This window comes from Camelus ferus, chromosome 16, assembly GCF_009834535.1.
Source record: "Camelus ferus isolate YT-003-E chromosome 16, BCGSAC_Cfer_1.0, whole genome shotgun sequence".
NCBI classification, from domain to species: domain Eukaryota; kingdom Metazoa; phylum Chordata; class Mammalia; order Artiodactyla; family Camelidae; genus Camelus; species Camelus ferus.
The window spans coordinates 19,178,320-19,197,179 of NC_045711.1; the positions used below are offsets into that span (position 1 = coordinate 19,178,320).

The 18,860-nt window shown below is 49.6% G+C and overlaps 1 protein-coding gene across 1 annotated transcript; it reads left to right on the forward strand.

Annotated features, from left to right (window-relative positions):
• Positions 1–6,457: 6,457 nt before the first annotated feature.
• On the forward strand, positions 6,458–10,758 carry PLD6 (phospholipase D family member 6). The gene is made up of 2 exons (XM_014567067.2): positions 6,458–7,436; positions 9,476–10,758. Exons 1-2 carry the CDS (start codon positions 7,022–7,024, stop codon positions 9,718–9,720), a joined length of 660 nt encoding a protein of 219 aa, XP_014422553.2. The 5' UTR covers positions 6,458–7,021; the 3' UTR covers positions 9,721–10,758.
• Positions 10,759–18,860: the final 8,102 nt, after the last annotated feature.

Here is an 18,860-nt window from a genome sequence, read left to right on the forward strand (position 1 = left end):
CAAACCAGCAAACCCTGGGGAAGAGGGAGGGTCTGATTTCCAGAGTTACCACATTACTAGACTTAAATGTCCAGTGTTGAACAACAGCAACAAAAGTCACAAGGCACACAAAGAAATAGGGAGGTGTAGCCTGTCGAAAGGGAGGAATCCAACAGAGTCTGTCCCAGGAAAGACCAAAAGGCAGATACACTAGGCAAAGACTTTAAAACAACTGTCTTAAAGGTGCTCAGAGTACTAAAGGAAGATGTGGAGACGGTCAAGAAAATGATGTATGAACAAAATGGAAACATCAGAGAGAGAGAAAACCAGAAAAGAAACCAAAAAACTTCTGGAACTGGAAACACAATAACTGAAGTGAAAAACTCACTAGAGGGATTTAAAGACAAAGTTGAGCAGGCAGAAGGAAGAATCAGGGCGCTTGAAGACAGGACAACGGGGACTGTTTTGTGGCCAAGGGCCAGAGCCTGGGAGACTGAGACGCCAACAGAAGGACCAACATGTGCGTCACGGGAGCCTGAGAAGAAGAGAGAAGAGGGTAGAGAATATGTGAATAAATAATGGCTGAAAACTTCCCAGGTTTCATAGAAGACATGAATGTAAACATACACCAGAGATACTGTGGGTTTGGGGCCAGACCACTGCAATGAAGCAAATACTGCAATCAAGTGAGGCTCACACGCATGTTTTGGTTTCCCAGTGCACATGAAAGTTATGTTCACATTATACTGCAGTCTACTAAGTGTGCAACAGCATTGTCTACAAAAAAAAAAAAAAGTACATACCTTAATGTTAATGTATTACTGCAAAATGCTAACCATCATCTGAGTTCAGTGAGTTGCAGTGGTAATATCAAAGATCATAGACTGTAGGTCACCAGAACAAAATAATAATTCAGAAGTTTGAAATATTGGGAGAATGACAAAAACATACACAGAGACATGTAGTGAGCAAATGCTGTTGGCGTAACGGTGCCAGGAGACTGCTTAGTGCAGGGCTGCCACAAGCCTTCAGTCTGTAAAAAACACAGTATCTGCAAAGCACGATAAAGCAAATGGCCTGTACAAGAGCCCGAACAAATCCCAAGTGAGGTGAAGCCCCAAAGCCCCACACCGAGATACGTGTGGGAAAAAAAGGCAAAGATGAGGCAGATCTTGAAGGCAGCAAGAGAGCAGTGAGTCATCACGCACAGGGATCCTCGACAGGATTGTCCGAAGATTCCCAATCAGAAACCTAGGGGCCAGAAGACAGAGGGCTGCTTAATCGAAACTCTAAAACAAAGAAGTAAACCAAGAATCCTCTATGCAGCAACTCTGTCCTTCAGAAGTGAGGGGAAGTCAGGACTCCCAGATGAAAGACGAGGAGTTGTAACCACTAGACCCGTCCTGCAGGAAGTGCTCAGGGGGGTCCCGCAGGGCGGCGGGAAAGGACACGGGACAGCACCTCAAAGCGGTGTAAAGAAATACAGATCCCAGCAAAGGCAGATGCTCGGGCAGTTTGGAAAACTGCACTCACTAGCTTGTCTTCTAGCTGTACTTTTTACGTTCTCTATACATTCTCTGTAACTTAAACATTTAAAAAAATGCTAATATGTAACTTCAGTTTGTGACTACCAAGTTGTGTTTTCTACATGATTTAGGAGACTGATGCATTTAGAAGAATGACGTTTGTCTTGTGGCACATGGTGTATCAAGATGTGACCAAGAGGACAGGGCAGAGCTGCAAAGGAGCAGAACTTCTGTCTGTTATTGAAGTTAGGCTGCTATAAATTCAAATAAAAATATTATAACTTTAGGACTTTAAATGTAATCTTCATGGTAACCACAAAGAAAGTAGCTATAGAATATACACAAGAAGAAATTAAGACGGAATTTAAACATTTCATTAAAAAAAAAAAAGACAAGAATGCAGGAAATGAACAAAAAAGCTATAGAAAACAGACAGCACAATGACAGGTTAGTCCCTCCTTCTCAGAAATCACTTCAAATGTAAAAGGACTAAACTCTTCAAGCAAAAAAAACAGATTGGATGGATGAACACCAAGTCCAGCCACATGCTGTCTGCGGAGACTCACTTGAGAGCCGAAGGCACAGTTGAAAGCGAAAGGATGGAAAACGATACTCTTGGCAAATAGTAACCAAAAAAGAGCAGGAGTGGTCATACTGGTTATTTATTTGTCTGGTTATCTACAGACAAGCAGGCTTTAAATCAAAAAGCGTTTACAAGAGACAAACAAGGACATTGTGTGTTAACAAAAGGCTTTTTGTGTAGTAACATACCGCGAGGAGATGCAACAGCTACAAGCCACTTACACAGCTCGTGACCGACCGTCAAAATAGATGGCGTACAAACCCAGGAAGAGAACTGCCCCCGCGTAGTCAGAGGCCACTTGTGAAAAAGGCGCAGCGGACGACGTCATGCTCCGTGGCGACACACTGACCGCCTCCCCTCTGAGATCTGGGACAAGGGAGGGTGCTCAGCTGTACCACCTTCGTGCAGATCGCGCTGCAAGTTCTAGCCAGAGCAGTTAGGCGGGAGAGAGAAAGCAGAGGCATCCAAGCTGGAAAGGGAGTTGGGAAGTTACTTCTGTTTACAGAAGATAAGCTGATACATGTAGAAAATCCTAGACTCCACGAAAAAGCTATTAGGTCTAGTGAGTGAGTGTAGCAGGGTCTAGGATACAAAGTAGTGCAAACGGCTGTAATTCTATACACAAGCAATGAGCGTTCTGAAAAGGGAATTACAAAAGCAGTTTCATTCACAAAGCATCAAAAAGAATGAAACATTTAAGAATTAACCAAGGAGGTGAAGTCTTGTATAAAGAAAACTGCAAAGGGGGAGGGTGTAGCTCAGGGGGAGAGCGTGTGCCTGGCAGGCACGAGGTCCTGGGTTCAACCCCCAGTCCCTCCGCCAAACAAATAAGTGAAAACCTAATTATCTCTCCCCACCCCCAAAAAGGAAAACTACAAAACATTGCTGCAAGAAATTAAAGAAGACACAAATCAATGGAAACACATCCCATGTTCATAGATTGGAAGACTTAATATTGTTAAAGTCAGTATTACCCCAAAGTTATATACATACATATATTTATATATATACACGTAGTCAATGCAATCTCTGTGAAAATCTGTGACTTTTTTTTAAAACAAATAGAAAAACTCATCATAAAATTCATTTGGAGTCTCTAGAGATTCCAAATAGCCAAACAGCCTTGAAAAAGAAGGATGAAGTTGGAGAGTCCTGCTTCTTGATTTCAGAACTTAAAGTAATCAAAACCGTGTGGCGCTGGTGCAGAGACAGACGTGAGGGCTGGTGCAGGAGAACAGGGAGCCCAGGAAAGAACCTCAGAAATGCAGCCACAAGGCTTCTGATGAGGCTGCCAAGACCAGTGGGGAAAGCACAGTCTTTGTCAACAGATGGTTTTGGGAAAACTGGATAGCCCCATGCAGAGAAACAAAGTTGAACCGTGGCCCAACACCATACGTAAAAACCAGCCGAGAACGGACCAGGGACCTAAATGCAAGGCCTCAAACAGTAAAACTCTTTGAAGGGCATAGGACACAATCTTCTTGACACTGGTTTTGTCAGTTATTACTGGATATGACACCAAAGGCGCAAGGAACAAAAGAAAAAGTAGACAAGTTAGACTTCGTGGCAATTTTAAATTTTTGTATATCAAAAGACACTATCCACAGCATAAGTAGGCCGCCCGCGGAACAGGAGGCGGTACGTGCTCACCACGTGTCTGCCGAGGGACTCTGACACCCACTTCAGCAGCAGCGGTAACAAGAACGCGATTCAAAATGGCAAAGGAGGCGAGCAGACCCGCAGGTCACTGGAACAGGATACAGAGCCTAGAAAGAAGCCTGTGCACTCATGGTCAGCGAATCTACAACAAAGGAGGCAGGAACACACAATGCAGAAAAGACAGTCTCTTCAACAAGGGGTGCTGGGAACACTGGACAGCTGCAGGTAAAAGGATGAAATTGCGTTTTCTCACACCACGTACAAAAGTAAACTCGAAACGGACTGAAGACCTAAATGTAAGGCAAGAAACCATGAAACTAGAAGAAAACATAGAACACTCTGACATGAGCCTCAGGCATATTTTGGGGGGTCTGTCTCCTAAAGTGAAATAGAAAAAAAAAATACACATATGGGACCTAATTAAACGTAAAAGCTTTTGCACAACAAAGGGACTCGCCACTGACAGAATGAAAAGACAACCTCCTGAATGACTAAGTATTTGCAAATGATACAGCTGATAAGGAATTAACGTCCAGCGTATACAAACGGCTCACACAACGCAGCATCAAAAACCAGAACAACCTGATTAAAAACGGGCAGAAGAACTGTATAGACATCTCTCCAGAGAGGACATGCAGATGGCCACCAGGCACATGAAAAGATGCTCAACATCACTAATCATCAGGGAAATGCAAATCAAAACCACAGTGAGCTATCACCTCACACCTGTCAGAATGGCCATCATCTGAAAGACCATAAATGCTGACAAGAATGTGGAGCAAAGGGAATCTCCTACACTGTGGGTGGGACTGTAAGTTGGTGCATCTACTGTGGAGTACAGTATGGAGTTTTCTCAAAAAACTAGAAACAGAACTACCGTATGACCCAGCAGTTCCACTCCTAGGTATATATCTGAAAAAACAAAACAAAATAAAAACACCAATTTGAAAAGATACATGCACCTCAGTTTTCGTAGCAGAAATATTTACAAATTGCCAAACTATGAAAACAACCTAAGTGTCCATCAACAGATAACTGGGTAAAGAAGATGTGGTATATATGTACACTACGGCATACTACTCAGCCCCAAAAATGAACGAAATTTTGCCATCTGCAGCCACGTGGGTGGGCTTGGAGGGCACTATGCTACGAAAAATAAATCAGACAGAGAAAGACAAACACTGTATTATATCACTTACATGTGGAACCCAAAAAATACAACAAATTAGTGAATGTAACAAAAGGGACCAATACAGAGAGCAAATGAGTGCTTAGTGGTGGGGGAGGGGGCACGAGGTGGGGAGCGTGGGAGAGACAAACCCCTGGGCGTGAGACAGGTTCAGGGACGTACTGCACAATCCAGGGAATACAGCCAGTATTCTGTAATAACTAAATGGAAAGTAACCTTTAAAAATTGTATTTTAAAGAAAGTAGAATGGTAGTTGTCAGGGGCTTGGGGGAGAGAGAATGGGGAATTACTTTGAATAGGCACAGAATTTCAGTTTTACAAGATGAAAAGAGTGACTGGGGTGGATGGTGGTGATGGCTGCACAATTGTGTGAATGTACTTAATACCACTGAACTATACACTTAAAATTATTAAGATGACAAGTTTTACGTCTTTTAACACAATTAAAAAAAATGTCACCAGTGAGTGGCCAGTTCTCTGTGGTGTGGAGGGTTAAACTGCGTTAGTGATCTTGGACAGTTTTCCCGAAGTTAGTGTTTGGAACTGGTGGAAAGATAATACTCATTTATTACAAAGACATCTGTTAGCTGTCTGCAACTGTTTGCTTAGCATTTTGCTCAACTTTTGTAAACAGCCCATTCCCCAAAGATATAGAAGCTACATCCATTTGTGCAGAAGCTGGCTGGCAGCACACGCAGGTGACAGAGGGACCCTTGCCCTGCCGGCTGTGTGTTCAGTCACCTACTTGGAGGGGGCCTCCGCTCATCAGGCCAAGGGTAAGTGAAGGGAAGAGATGACTGCCACTGCGTCTGTCACTCGGTACAGATCTCTCTGTTTTTTGGGGTCCCATTTCCTGGGAACACTGTTCTTATGTTCAAAGATTTTCCAGGCTAAGTAGGAGCTAGGCGTTCGCTCTAAATTTCACGTGTCACGAATCTCTTCCTGACAAGAAGGGGAGGCAGGGCCACACAGTGACTAGCTTTTCTGGACAGCTGTGGCCTTTTCCACCCTGAGAACAGTGTACTTCTCCAAGACCCATTCGCCCTGGAGCCTCCAAGGGGACTGCAGGGTGATACACGTATGTGAGAAGTGACACGTATGCTAACACGCATATTGAGCTGAACAAGAGTTCACACTGGTGTCTGTGACTCCACCCTGGGGCCAAGGGGGTCATTCTGGCCTCTTGCTTCTCTCTAACCTCCTGGTGTAACAGCGGGGGCCTGGGTCCCCTGTCTGACAGCTGTTTACTAACAAGGGACACCACCGACATTGGTACATTACTAATTAAACTCCTGACTTGGATTCCACCAGTGTTCCCACTGACGGCATCTTTCTGTTCCGTTTAACCCCAGTGAGGGTGTCCAGCGTTTCAGGACTGTTAACCAGTTCCCTCTCTGAGAAATGAAGGTACCAACTGGAAGACAGTGTTCATAACAGTTCCTTTCGTGTTCAGCCTTGTGGTTCCCAAGGTCACTTAGGTCCGCTCCTTCTTCCCCCCGTGGGGTGGGGTGGGGTGGGGGTCTGGTGTTTTTAACAGATGTGGAGGTGGAGGCGGAGAGGAGCTGTCGTGCCTGCTTAGGGCATGCACGGGCCCCAGGCTTGCTGAGTCAGGGCCACGGAATCCTTGCTCCGCAGGCTGGCTGCGCGTCTTCACGCAGGGAGGTCACGGTCAGGAGAAGCCAGGCGCCTCCCGCCCCCGCCGCCAGCACCCTGGACTCGAACTGGCCACTAAGCGCCGATTACTGGGCTCTGCTTCCGTACCGCCCCCCGCCTGCAGCGCGGGCGGTGTTCACCGAGAAAGTCAGGGAGGCCCGGGCGCAGCGGGCTTGGCGGGGCGGGGTGGTGTCCGTGGGGTGCGGCTTCGGGCCTTGGGGCAGCGAGCGGTGGACGCGCAGGAATGGCAGGGGCGCGGGCGCAGCGGGCTCTGACTGCGCATGCGCAGTGGGCCGCGGGCGCACGTGGCGGCCGGCTGGCGCGCAGGCGCAGTGGGCGGCGAGCGGTGAATGCGCAAGCGCAGTGGGCGGTGAGTGGCGCAGTGGGCGCACGGGGCCGGCAGGCAGGCGGGCCTTGCGGGCCTGTTTCAACATGCGGCCGTTAAGCTGGCAGGTGGTGGCTGCGGCTGCCGCAGGCTTCGCGCTGGCCCTGGAGGCGCTGCCCGCCGTGCTGCGCTGGCTGCGGGCCGGGCGGCGGCGGCCACAGCGTGAAGTGCTGTTTTTCCCGTCGCAGGTGACCTGCACTGAGGCCCTGCTGCAAGCTCCAGGCGCCACGCTCTCGGGCTGCCCGTGCAGCCTGCCCCACTGCGAGAGCTCACTGAGCCGCCTGCTGCGCGCCCTGCTAGCTGCCCGCGCCAGCCTCGAGCTCTGCCTGTTTGCCTTCTCCAGCCCGCAGCTGGGCCGCGCCGTGCAGTTGCTGCACCAGCGCGGGGTGCGTGTCCGCGTCGTCACTGACTGCGACTACATGGCCCTCAACGGCTCACAGATCGGCCTGCTCCGCAAGGCAGGTAAGCCAGGTGCGGGGCTGGGCAGAGGCGAGGACTGCAGGGGTGTTTGGGGAGGGGTCTCACACCGGCGGGAGACCCAGTCACATCCCCCGGTAGAGCTCGGGTAGTCCTGGCCTCACGGTGGGTCTGCTTCTGTGTAGAGTTCTAGCCGGAAATCTGGGTGTGAGTCCTGGGAGGAGCCGCTGTGCAACCCGTCTTGGGGAGGAAGGTCTGCCCAAGATCACCCAGAAAGCGAATGGAGCCCTGCGGTTCTCTGCCCTCCCATGACCCGCTTTGGCCTTGGGAGCTGGGGGAAAAGCCTGTGCCTGGAGTGAAGCCTGGCCAGTTCAGCTTTTGACCTTAGCAGCCTGAAATGATGATGGCTTGGCCTGAAAGCACTCAGTAAATCCAAGGTGAAGGCTAAAAGCAGATCTGCCCGCAGGCTGGCAGGAGCTTAGAAATCTCCGTGTTTGGGCGCAGGGGTGCAGAGAGGCAGTGATCGCCTTTGGGACTGAGGGGAGGCAAGGCATTTCACTTGAATTCACTAGGGAATTTTCTTCTGAGGCTTCTGGAATGAATAAAACAATGCACTAACACGTGGAGCTGAAATGTTTAGTTGGTGAGTGGTTAATTTGTTTCTCCAGCTGCAAAACAACAGGGAAGTTAGGTATCTCCGGCCCACCTGCCTCTCTCGCTGGGGTGAGGACAGGTGAAAGGGATGTGTGAATGATTCTGCAGACCCTCTAAATTCACATCCTGCCTCACCTGCGAATTGTTTCCTCCCCTTCTACCACGTGTAGCGCCGCGACCTGCGAGCTCTGTGCCTGAGATTTTGTATATTAGCTGCTCAGAGTCTGAACCTCATGCCTTTCCATCACTCGGGTACCCAGGAACGTCATTCCTGCTCCATCATCCGTTTGATTTGTCAGTTCTGGTGGCCACCGGAACCTTTGAGAACTGTCCGGCCTGCTCTCGGCACAGCTTGGGTCTTTTGCTGGCCCGGAAGGCAGGTCCCCCTCTGGCGATCCAGGCGGGAACGCACTTTACTCCTCCGCTGCGGTTCGCATTCGTGCGGGCAGGGCTGTGCACTTAGTGTAATAATATTGTAGATGTGGACTTCCGCTCTTCTGGTCGTGATGAGTTGTCCTGATCTTTGGGTTCTTTTGAGGGGGAAGCCTGTCTACGTTTGGGCACAGCTGTTTTGTTCGTTTAGCTTTTATAGACTTGTAGAACCTCAGGTTTGGAAAGAACCTCTTCTGCAGGGAGAGCCTTCTAGTGTGAGGAGGCACATGTGCGGAAGGGCAGGAAGTCCTGTGGACAGATGTGGAAGTAATGAGGGGCCGGGGGCTCCCCTTAGGGCGTCAGCAGTCAGAGAGGCTGGATGCGAGCTTGGGTGGGGGCAGGCCGAAGCTGTGGCTTCAGGGGGGCTTAACTCCCACTTGGCCACCGGACAGGACGGTTATCACAGGACTGAGAACTTGGGGGCACATAAACCCGAGCAAATGATTTTTACCCTTAAGGCCGCTGGCCGGTCGCTGAGCAGTAGTAACCTTGGAGGATGATGCACGCTTGTCGGGGCTGGCGAGGCTGGAACCCTGAGGCGTGTTTCCAGAGGAGCAGAGTCCCGCTGAGAGCAGTGTCGGCCTGTCCAGCACATCGCTGCTGCCCCGGCCCTCCGGACGGACCTTCTCCTGCTCTGGGTTCGGCGGCTGCCACCAGTCCAGGCGTAACAAGCGTCCCGTGGCCACCACCCAGGACCCGGGCAACAGTCAGCCGTGTTAGAAAGTCCGCTCTGGAGAAAGAGACCAAGGGCTGGGCAGCCGGGCGGGGCCGAGCTCACACTCAGGGCGGGGCCACGTTTGGGGCAGGGCCGTGGGCGGGGCTCACGCCCAGGGGAGGGTCTGTGGGCGGGCTTGTGCTCGGGGCGGGGCTGTGGGGCGGGGCTCACGCTCTTGGGTGGGGCCGTGGGCGGGGCTCGTGCTCAGGGGCGGGATTGTGGGCGGGGCTCACGCTCACTGGCGGGGTCAGGCCAGGCGGCAGTGAAGGACCTATGTTCGCAGGTATCCAGGTGCGGCACGACCAGGACCTGGGCTACATGCACCATAAGTTTGCGATCGTGGACAAGAAGGTGTTGATCACGGGCTCCCTCAACTGGACCACTCAGGCCATTCAGAACAACAGGGAGAACGTGCTCATCCTGGAGGACGAGGAGTACGTGAGGCTCTTTCTGGAAGAATTTGAGCGTATTTGGGAGGAGTTTAACCCTACGAAGTACACTTTTTTCCCGAAGAAGAGTCGGCGCTGAAGCGTCTGTCCTTCTGCATTGGGGCGGGGCCCTCGGGGCGTCCAGGACGCGGGGCAGGTGCGTGTCCGCTCGGGCCGCAAGGTGGGTCCGACTGCGGAGGCGGGTGCAGTCGTGGTCACCCACGCGGTGGGGCGTGAAAAGGAGCCAGGCCTCGGCCGGCCGCACCTCCGTGTCAGGGGCAGCTGGGTTCCAGGCCTGGGTCGGGAGTGTGGCCGCCCTACAGCCCCCTGCAGCCTGCGGTCACCGCTCCTTGGGGGCTTCCAGCGGGTCCGAGTCCGGATTCCTCTGTCGGACAGACGCTGAAGGCCCCACCTGCTGTCGGGGCGCCGTCTGCGGGGCGGGACTGGCAGCGGCCGGGAGCGGCTTCTGTTCCCACATGTTATGGTTTTAATTTTGAACATTGTCACGCTCAGCGGAGCTCGGTTGTGTGTTCAGGACCTACCTTCCTGTGGACACCTGGGGACCCTGCTCTTCGGGGGTTTGGGCCCAGGGTGGGCATCGCAGTTACCAGCATCTGAGGAGGGTCTGGGTCGCAGATCTGTGCTGGGTTCCAGCCCAGGTTTCTGTTCGCAGGAAATGGAGAGCAAGTATCTTCCATCTGTCTTTGAAGGGTCCAGGTTGCTTTCTCCGTAACCTGTATCTTTACACAGAGGTGGCTTAGGTAGCACGTGAGCACGTTTCATCTTGTCACCTCTGTATGTGTGGTGCCCGTTGTCCCCAGGTCTGGTGGCCGCGTCCCTGGGCCTCTTCCTCCCTGTCCGGCTCACACAGCCACTTGCAGAGGCTACTCTGTTGCGAGTTTTTCTCCTTTTAAAGTTACCTTTAACTTAGGCTGTTAGACAAGTAAACTCATGGTTAATTCTTATTATTTAAATAAAGCTGTAGCGTGTGACACGTGGATTGGAAACGAGAAATGGTCTTATGTTAAACTCGTTTTTCACAAGCCTGTGCTGCAGCCCGTATGCTCTGAGAGGAAGGGAGGCCCTAGCCGTGTCCCAAGTGATGCCCACACGTTTGAATAAACACATTGTCCTTCTGGACCCGTTGGTGTTGTCTCTGCCTTTTATTCTTTCCAACAGTGGCTCCTCTTTATTAAACAGAACTTCGGGGGGCGGGGGGGGGGGGTGGACACAGACAGCTGTTTAGAAACTGTTGGCCAAATGGGAGCTTCAGATGGAGAGAAGACGTGAAAGGGCCATTCCTGGCGTCCACCTGCTTTGGTGATGTCAGCCCATCCTGTCTGCCCGCCCTGTGGGGCCAGTGCTCAGACAGTGTGTGGCACCCAGTGTCCCAGTGACGTGTGCATGTCTGGCCACCTGGCTGTTTCCAAAGTTGTGAGGTGACTTCATCTCATATCATTTTTAGTTAATATAATTTTCTTTATGTTGTTTTTATTTCCATCAATTTAGCAGCAGAGGGAAATTAAATCTAACAAAAATGTTCAGATAATCGCTTTTCTGAAAGCTACATGGAGTACGTGGAGTAAAATGTAACGTCCTCTGAGGGCACAGGGGCTGAGCTGTTGTGTTTCCATTTAGACCAGGTGGTTGCAGCCTCTGCGGGGAGAGGCGTGAGGAGGGGCAGCTGGCCCAGGCTGGGGTACACCAGTCAGTGCAGCAGAGACCATGGTGGGTTCCAGGTGCCCGGTCCTTGAGGACAGATGAGCTCAGCAGTCGGTGTTTATCTGACTTGGAACACTTCTGGCTGAGGAAGTGGATTTGTGCTGCTTAACATCTGCTTGGGGCTTGTCCAGTGACAGGTGGGCACCCTGAGGAGCCCCCAGAACTGGGCTGAGGTCCCACGAGGCAGTGACCTCAGTGCGGGGTGGCAGTGGCTGGGGGGACCTAGTGGAGCGTCGCCTGAAGCTGCAATTTGCCCACGAGATTCCGTCCTGAACAGAACCTTTGAAAGAAGTGACCAGTCCCCCGGGAGGCACTCACTCCTTAGGAGCCCAGGACTGCCCACCCCGCAGCCTGCAGGTGCTCATCAGCCTGGCGGTGTTGGTTCAAGGTTGTCATTTCAACTACGGGGCAGGGGTGCAGTGAACTGAACGTTGGGACGACTGCATTTAAAACATTTTAGACTCTTGGAACCCTTGTGATTAAAAAAAAGTTGTCGGGTTAATAGTTTGGCCCTAACAGTTTCCTCTTAACTGCCAAAGGCACGGAGAAAGTCGGGATGAAATGATACAATGACCTTTTTTTTTGTAAGTGAAAGCAAGTTTATTTAGAGGGAAACACACTCCACAGACAGTGCGGGCCTCCCAGAAGGCAGGAGGGTACGGAGCTGTGAGGTTCTGTGTGCTCGGTAATTTCACGTGCTGACGAGGAGGAGGATTATGCCAACTCCTTTGGGGAAGGGGTGAGGATTTCTAGGAAACACCCTCCTCCTCCCCAGCTACTCTTTGACTTTCTGTGGCCAGCCTAGGCCCTGTCATGGCGCTGCGGGTGCACCGTGGGACTCGGGGTCCCCTGGAAGCCGAGTCTTCCACGACCTTGCTTGTGACCAGTGTGTCCTGTCCTCAGTGGCTGTGCCCTGCCCCCTCCCCCCGTCTCATTCCTGTTAAGAGATTTTACTCCCATAACCTTATGGGGAGCAGAGGGGCGACGGTCTGTCTTCTGTGGCTACCTTAGGGCTGAGTAGGGCGTTGACCCTGCCAGTCAGCGAATATGAATCCCTGATGCCTGATCCAGGGTCCCAGGGGCAGGACAGCTTCTTATTTCCGAGAATGACATGTTTTTAAAGTGGCTGATAACTTTTAAAATAACACTTCACTGAAATTGCTTACCGTACAATTCACCCTCTTAAAGTATGCGAGTCAGTGGTGGTCGGTGGATGATCAGAGCTGTGCGGCCGCCGCCCAGCCAGCCTGCAGAGCGTCATCTTCACCCTGTCTCTGTGGACTCACTTGATGGGGTATTTCATAGAGCTGGCATCCTACGACATGTGATCTTTTGAGCATAATGTTTTCAAGGGCGTCCCCGCTGCAGCAGGGGTCAGTACTTCACTTTTTACAGCTCAGTAATGATTCGTTGTATGGATAGACCCCGTTTTGTTCGCTTGTTCGTCAGTTAATGGACATTGGTGTTGTTACAAATAATGGTGTTGTGGACACTCACATGCAGATGTTGGTGTGGACCGTGTCCTCGTGTCTCTTGAGTGTACACCTGGGAGTGGACTTGTTGCTCACACGACTCTGTTTAACCATTTGAGAAAGGGCCAGACTGTTTTCCAAAGTGACTAAACCAGTTTGCATTCGCACCAGCAGTGTATGAAGGTTCCTTTCTCCACACGCTCACCAACAAAGAATTACTGAGTTTTAAAAAAATTAGTGTTTTTATTGAGGTGTAGTTGATATACAACATTATGTAGGTTTCAGGTGCACAACAGTGATTCACAACCTTTAAAGGTTATTTTCTATTTATAAAGAACTGGCTGTACTCTTGTGCTGTATAATATATCCTTGTAGCTTGTTTATACATACAGCTTGTGTCTCTTAATCGCCTGCCTTTATCTTGCCCCTTCCCTTCCCCACTGGTAGCCACTGGTTTGTTCTCTGTATCTGTGAGTCTTTTTCTGTTTTGTTATATGCTTGCTTTTGTACTGTTTTTTAGATTCCACATATAAATGATATCATATAATATTTGTCTTCCTCTGTTTGACTTACTTCATTAGGTATACCATTCTCTAGGTCTGTCCAGTTCGCTACAAATGGCAGAATTTCATTTTTTCATAGCTGAGTAATATTCCATTGCATATACACACCACATCTTCATCCACTTGCCTGTTGGACACTTAGGTTGCTTCCATATGTTGGCTACTGTTAATAGTGCTGCTCTGAACTTTGGGGTACCACGTATCTTTTCAAATTAGAGTTTTTGTCTTTTCTGGATATATGCCCAGGATTAGGACTGCTGGATCATATGGTAACTCTAGTTCTTAAGGAACCTCCAAGCTGTTTTCCACAGAGGCTGCACCAGTTTACACCCTCAGCAGTGGTGTTTGCGGGTTCCCGTTCTCCACCTCCTCACCAACGTTTGTTACTTGTGTGCTTTTTGATAATAGCTACTTCAGCAGGTGCGAGGTGGTGTCTCACTGTGTGGTTTTGGTTTGCATTTCCCTGACGATGAGTGGTGAGCACCTTTTCACGTGCCAGTTGCTTGCCTGTATGTCTGCTTTGGCTGTTTATATATTTTGGATATTAACCCCTTATCAGTCATATCATTTACAAATATCTTCTCCCATTTAGTAGGTTGTCTTTTTTTGTTTTGCTGATGGTTTCCTTTGCTGTGCACTTTTTAAGTAGGTCCTATTTAAAAAATTTTGCTATTATTTCCTTTGCTTTAGTAGATTTAAAAAATATATATATTGCTACAATTTACGTCAAAGAGTGTCCCCCCTGTTTTCTTCTACTAGTTTTATGATTTCTGGTCTTACAGTTGGATCTTTAATCCCTTTTGAGTTTATTTCTGTACGTGGTATGAGAAAATGTTCTAATTTCATTCTTTTATGTGTAGCTGTCCACTTTTCCCAGTACCTTGTCCCCATTTTTCAGTTTTACTAGGTAGAACTGTTAGTTTGACTGCACATATACAATGTCTTGCATGTAAACATATACACTGTATACTCCATGTATATTTTTAAATTTACATATATGCACTGTTCATTGTTTCTAAGAACGTTTAGAGCTTTAGCTTTTTAAACTTACATAGTTATCAAAGGAATAAAGCCAACCACAAGACAAGAATTAATTCAAGAAGATGTGTACACCCTGTTAACAGCAACATTATTTATAACTGCCATGACGTGGAAGCTTCCTAAGTGTGCACCAATGGATGGATAAGGAAGATGCAGCATGTATGTGTAATAGAGCACAACTCACCCGTAAGAAAGAAGGGTATTTTGCCATTTGCGGCCCTTCATTCACTTTTCTCCCACTTCAAAACCCAGAATTTTATAACAGGCATAAACATTTCCATTGCATCAAAAACAACAGAATACCTAGAAATAAACTCAACCAAGGAGGTTGCCTGTACTCTGAAAACTGAAATGACACAAAGAAATGGAACGACACCTTGTGCTCTCGGATTGGAAGAATCAACACTATCAAAATGGCCACACTGCCCAAAGCAGCCCACAGCGCCATCGCAGCCCCCGTCAAAATACTCACGACACTCCTCACAGAACTAGAACAAACAAGTCCAAAATTTACAAGGAACCACAAAAGACCCCGAGCAGCCAAAGCGATCTTTCGTAGGTCTTTCCCCCCTCCCCTCCTTTCTCCTCTTTTCTTACAGTTTGATGCCTAGAGAAGGTCCTGTAACATTTGTTGTAAAGCTGGCTTGGCGGTGCTGAAATCTTTTAGCTTTTGTTTATCTGTGAAGCTTTTGATTTCTCCATCAAGTCTGAGCGAGAGCCTTGCCGGACAGAGTGTTCTTGGCTGTAAGTCTTTTCCCCTTTATCGCTTTAAGTATGTTGTGCTGCTCCCTTCTGGCCTGTAGAGTTTCTCCTGAAAAGTCAGCCGATAGCCTTCTGGGAGCTCCCTTGTGTGTTATTTGTTGCTTTTCTCCTGCTAGTTTTAACATTTCTCTTTATCCATAATGGCTGTCAGTTTGATGACTGTGTGCCTTGGTGTGCTCCCCTTTGGGCTGGTTCTGTGCGGAAATCTCTGTGCACTTCCAGGACTTGGGTGACTGTTTCCTTTCCCACGTTGGGGAAGTGTTCGGTGATTCTCCCAAAAATTTTCTCAGGTCCTCTCTCTCTCCTCTTTCTGGGACCCCTCTAATGCGAATATTAGAGCGCTTCATGTTGTCCCAAAGTGCTCGTAAACTATCCTCATTCCTTTTCATTCTTTTTTTTTCCGTTTCTGTTCTGCAGTAGTGATTTCCACTAATCTGCCCTGTAGCTCACTGATCCATTCTTCTGCCTCATGTAGGCTATTCTTGGTTCCGTCTAGTGTGTTATTCATTTCAGTGATTTTATTCTTCAGCTCTGTTTGGGTGTTCTTTACATTTTCCAACTCTGCTAAAAACTTCTCTGTACTCCTCTTCACCATCATTACTTTAAACTCTTTCTCAGATAAACTGCCTGTCTCCTCGTCACTTCTCTCTTCTTCTGGGACTTTATCTTGTGCCTTGGCCTCATATTGCCTGTCTTTCTATTTGTACTTTTAGGTAGGTCAGTTACGTTTCTCGACCTTGGAGAGGTGGCCCTGTGTGGGAGACGTCCTGTGTGTCCCAGCAGTGCACTCCTCTCTTGTCACCCAAGGGCCAGGGTCCAGCAGGTCCTAATGTAGAGTCTGGCCTGCGTTTGTGGGTTGGTGTTTTCTTATTTCTGGTACCTGCCCCCTGGTGGGTGAGGCTGGACTAGAGGCTTATGCAGGTTTCCTGGCAGGAGGAGCCGGGGCCTGCCCACCCCTGGGTGAGGCTTGGCCCTGGACCTCTGGTGGGCAAGGCCGTGTCTAGAGGCCTTTGTGGCTCAGGAGGTTTGCTGACGGATGGGGCTGTGCTCCCACCCAGTATGTTTGGCCTGAAGCCTCCCTACAGGCTGATGGGTGGGGCTGGGTCTTGGTGCTGATGACCCAATCAATACGCCAGCCTCCAGGAAAGCTCATGAAGATGAACACCCCCAGAATGTCCACCACCAGCTTCTGTGTCCCCTGAGTGAGCCGCAGCCGTCCCCCAGTCCCCAGGAGACCCTCCAAATCCAGCAGGCAGGCCTGGCTCAGGTTCCTATGAAATCACTGCCTCTGCCCTTGGCCCTGGTGCACGCAAGAGTGTGTGTATGCTTCCCAAGTGAGTTAAGTTTCTGTCTCCTCTAGTCCTGTGGGGCTCCTGGAGCCAAGCCCCCCTGGCCTTCACAACCAGATGTCCTGGGGACTCCTCCTCCCCCCAGTGCCAGAACCCGGGCTGGGGAGCCTGACGTGGGGGGCCTCTGCGACTTAACTGTCTGTCAGCGTGTGGGTCGCCCACCCCGGGGGGTACAGGGCCCAACTACATCGCGAGCACGCCCCTCCTGCCGTCCTGCTGTGGTTCCCTTTGTGCTTCCGGTTGCAGAAGGTCGTCTTTGCTAGGTTCCAGTCTTTGTTCGGTGGTTGTCCAGCAGCCAGTTGTGGTTTTCTTGTGTCCGCGGGGAGGCGAGCTCGTGGGCCCACCACTCGCCATCCTGACCCTCCCTCGGTGCCTGCCCGGCCGTAGTGCCGGCCAGCCTGCTGGGTGAGAGGTGCCACCTCGCTGCGGGCTTGTCTCGTGTCTTCCTGGTGACTAACGATACTGGCACTTTTTCACGTGCTCACTGGTTGTTTACATACTGTCTTTAGAGAAATGTCTGTTCTAACCTTTACCCGTCGTTTCGCTGGGTTGCCTTTTCACTGTTACGAGTGCTTTGTGTGTGTGGATGGAAGTTCCGTGTCAGAAACACGGTTTGCGAACATTTTCTCCAGTTCTCTGCGGAGTCTTCACTCTCGAGATGGTGCTGCTTGTAGCCTGTGTTACTAACTTCGATACAGTTCAGTTTACCTGCTTTCACTTCAGCTGTGTGAGCTTTGGTGTCTTAACTAGGCAACCTTTGTCCAGCCCAAGCTCACAAAGGCCTGCCCCAAAGTTTTTTCTAGGAGTCTTACATCCTTAGCTGTTGTGTTCAGGTCTGTGAGCCGTGTTAACTCTGGTACATGATGTAACGGCCCCCAGCCCTCACTTCATTCTTTTGTGCGTGGGTAGCTAGCGGTCCCAGCGCTGTTGAAGAGATTACTTTTCCCTGCCGACTGGCCCGACACCCTGGGCTCAGCACTGCCCCACTGCCCTCTGGGTCCCCAGCGGTGCCACAGTGGCTCGATGGCTGGAGCTCTGGTGTGTTCTGAAGCCCAGCAGCACGAGTCCTCTGTCTTTGCCTTTCTTTTCCAGCTTTGCTCTGGCTGCTCTGGGTTCCTGCACATTTCCATCTAAATCTTAGGATCAGCTGATGAACTTGTGCAAAAGCAGCTGGGATTTGGATAGAGACTATCTTGAATCTGTAGATCAAATTGGAAAATATTGCTGTTCTAACACTGTTACATCTTCCAATCCGTAAATGGGCATTCCTTTCCATTTACTTAAATCTTCTTTCTTTAAATAATATTTGGTAGTTTTTCAGTGGGTGAGTCTTATTCTTTTAAAAAATGTATTTGTGTCAGATTGTTTGTTACTAGTGTAGAGGAGTTCAGTTACATGACTCTTGTACCCTGCAAGCCTGGCTTTAGCAGGTTTTAGTTAGTTGGCTGAGGTGGGTTCCTGGGTCTCCCGTGTGCCACAGCGTGCCTTCTGCACAAGAGGCGGTACTGCCTCTTCCCCCCGGGGGCCCCGCTCTTCCTCCCTAAGTCTCTGGTACAGTGTTGAATAGATTTGCTGAGATGTCCTTGTCGTGCTCCTGATCTTGGGGGCGGTGGGGGAGCTTTCAGTCTCACACCGATGAGTGTGTTCACTGCGTTTGCTTTTAGATTCCACACACTGATTTCCAACAGGTAGAGTCAGTCAGACCTTAACTTCTTTGTGTTTATCGAAAAAGTTTGGACTCCCAGTCATTCTCACGGTATTTTATTCCAAAGGTTGTGACAACATTGAAAAAAAAAATGCAGTTTATCATTTTACACTTACTCAGTGGGTCACAACCAGAACTTTAGAACAACGAATGGAGACATCAGAGTGTGTCCCAGTGAGCGTGCGCTGCTCTGGGAGAGCCTGGGTTGCGGCTGGAGCGTGTGCGCACCGGGTCGTGATGAAAGATGAATTGTCTTTTTAACAAACAGCAGAACTACTGTAAGTGTGTTAACAGAGGGGCAGGTCTGCGAGCATTATGACCCTCTTCTCCTGGGTGTTTCTTACTGTCACCTTGGCCTCTGAACGTCTCTGTAACTGAGCCAGTGTCCCTTGGTTAGACTCTGGATGTAGAAGTTTGTCTATTCTGTTGTGTGTGAACATGTGAAATCTCCTGATTTTAAAATGCTGACGACAAATCCAAAACTTAAAAAGCAGATTAGAAAAGTAAAAACAAACAAAAACCCAAGTATAAATCTCTAGGATCCCGACCAGTTTTCTGACTTTTGACCTAAATGCTTATTTTGCATGTCTTTCCATTAAACAGAACCTCATTCACAGCGAGTAGAG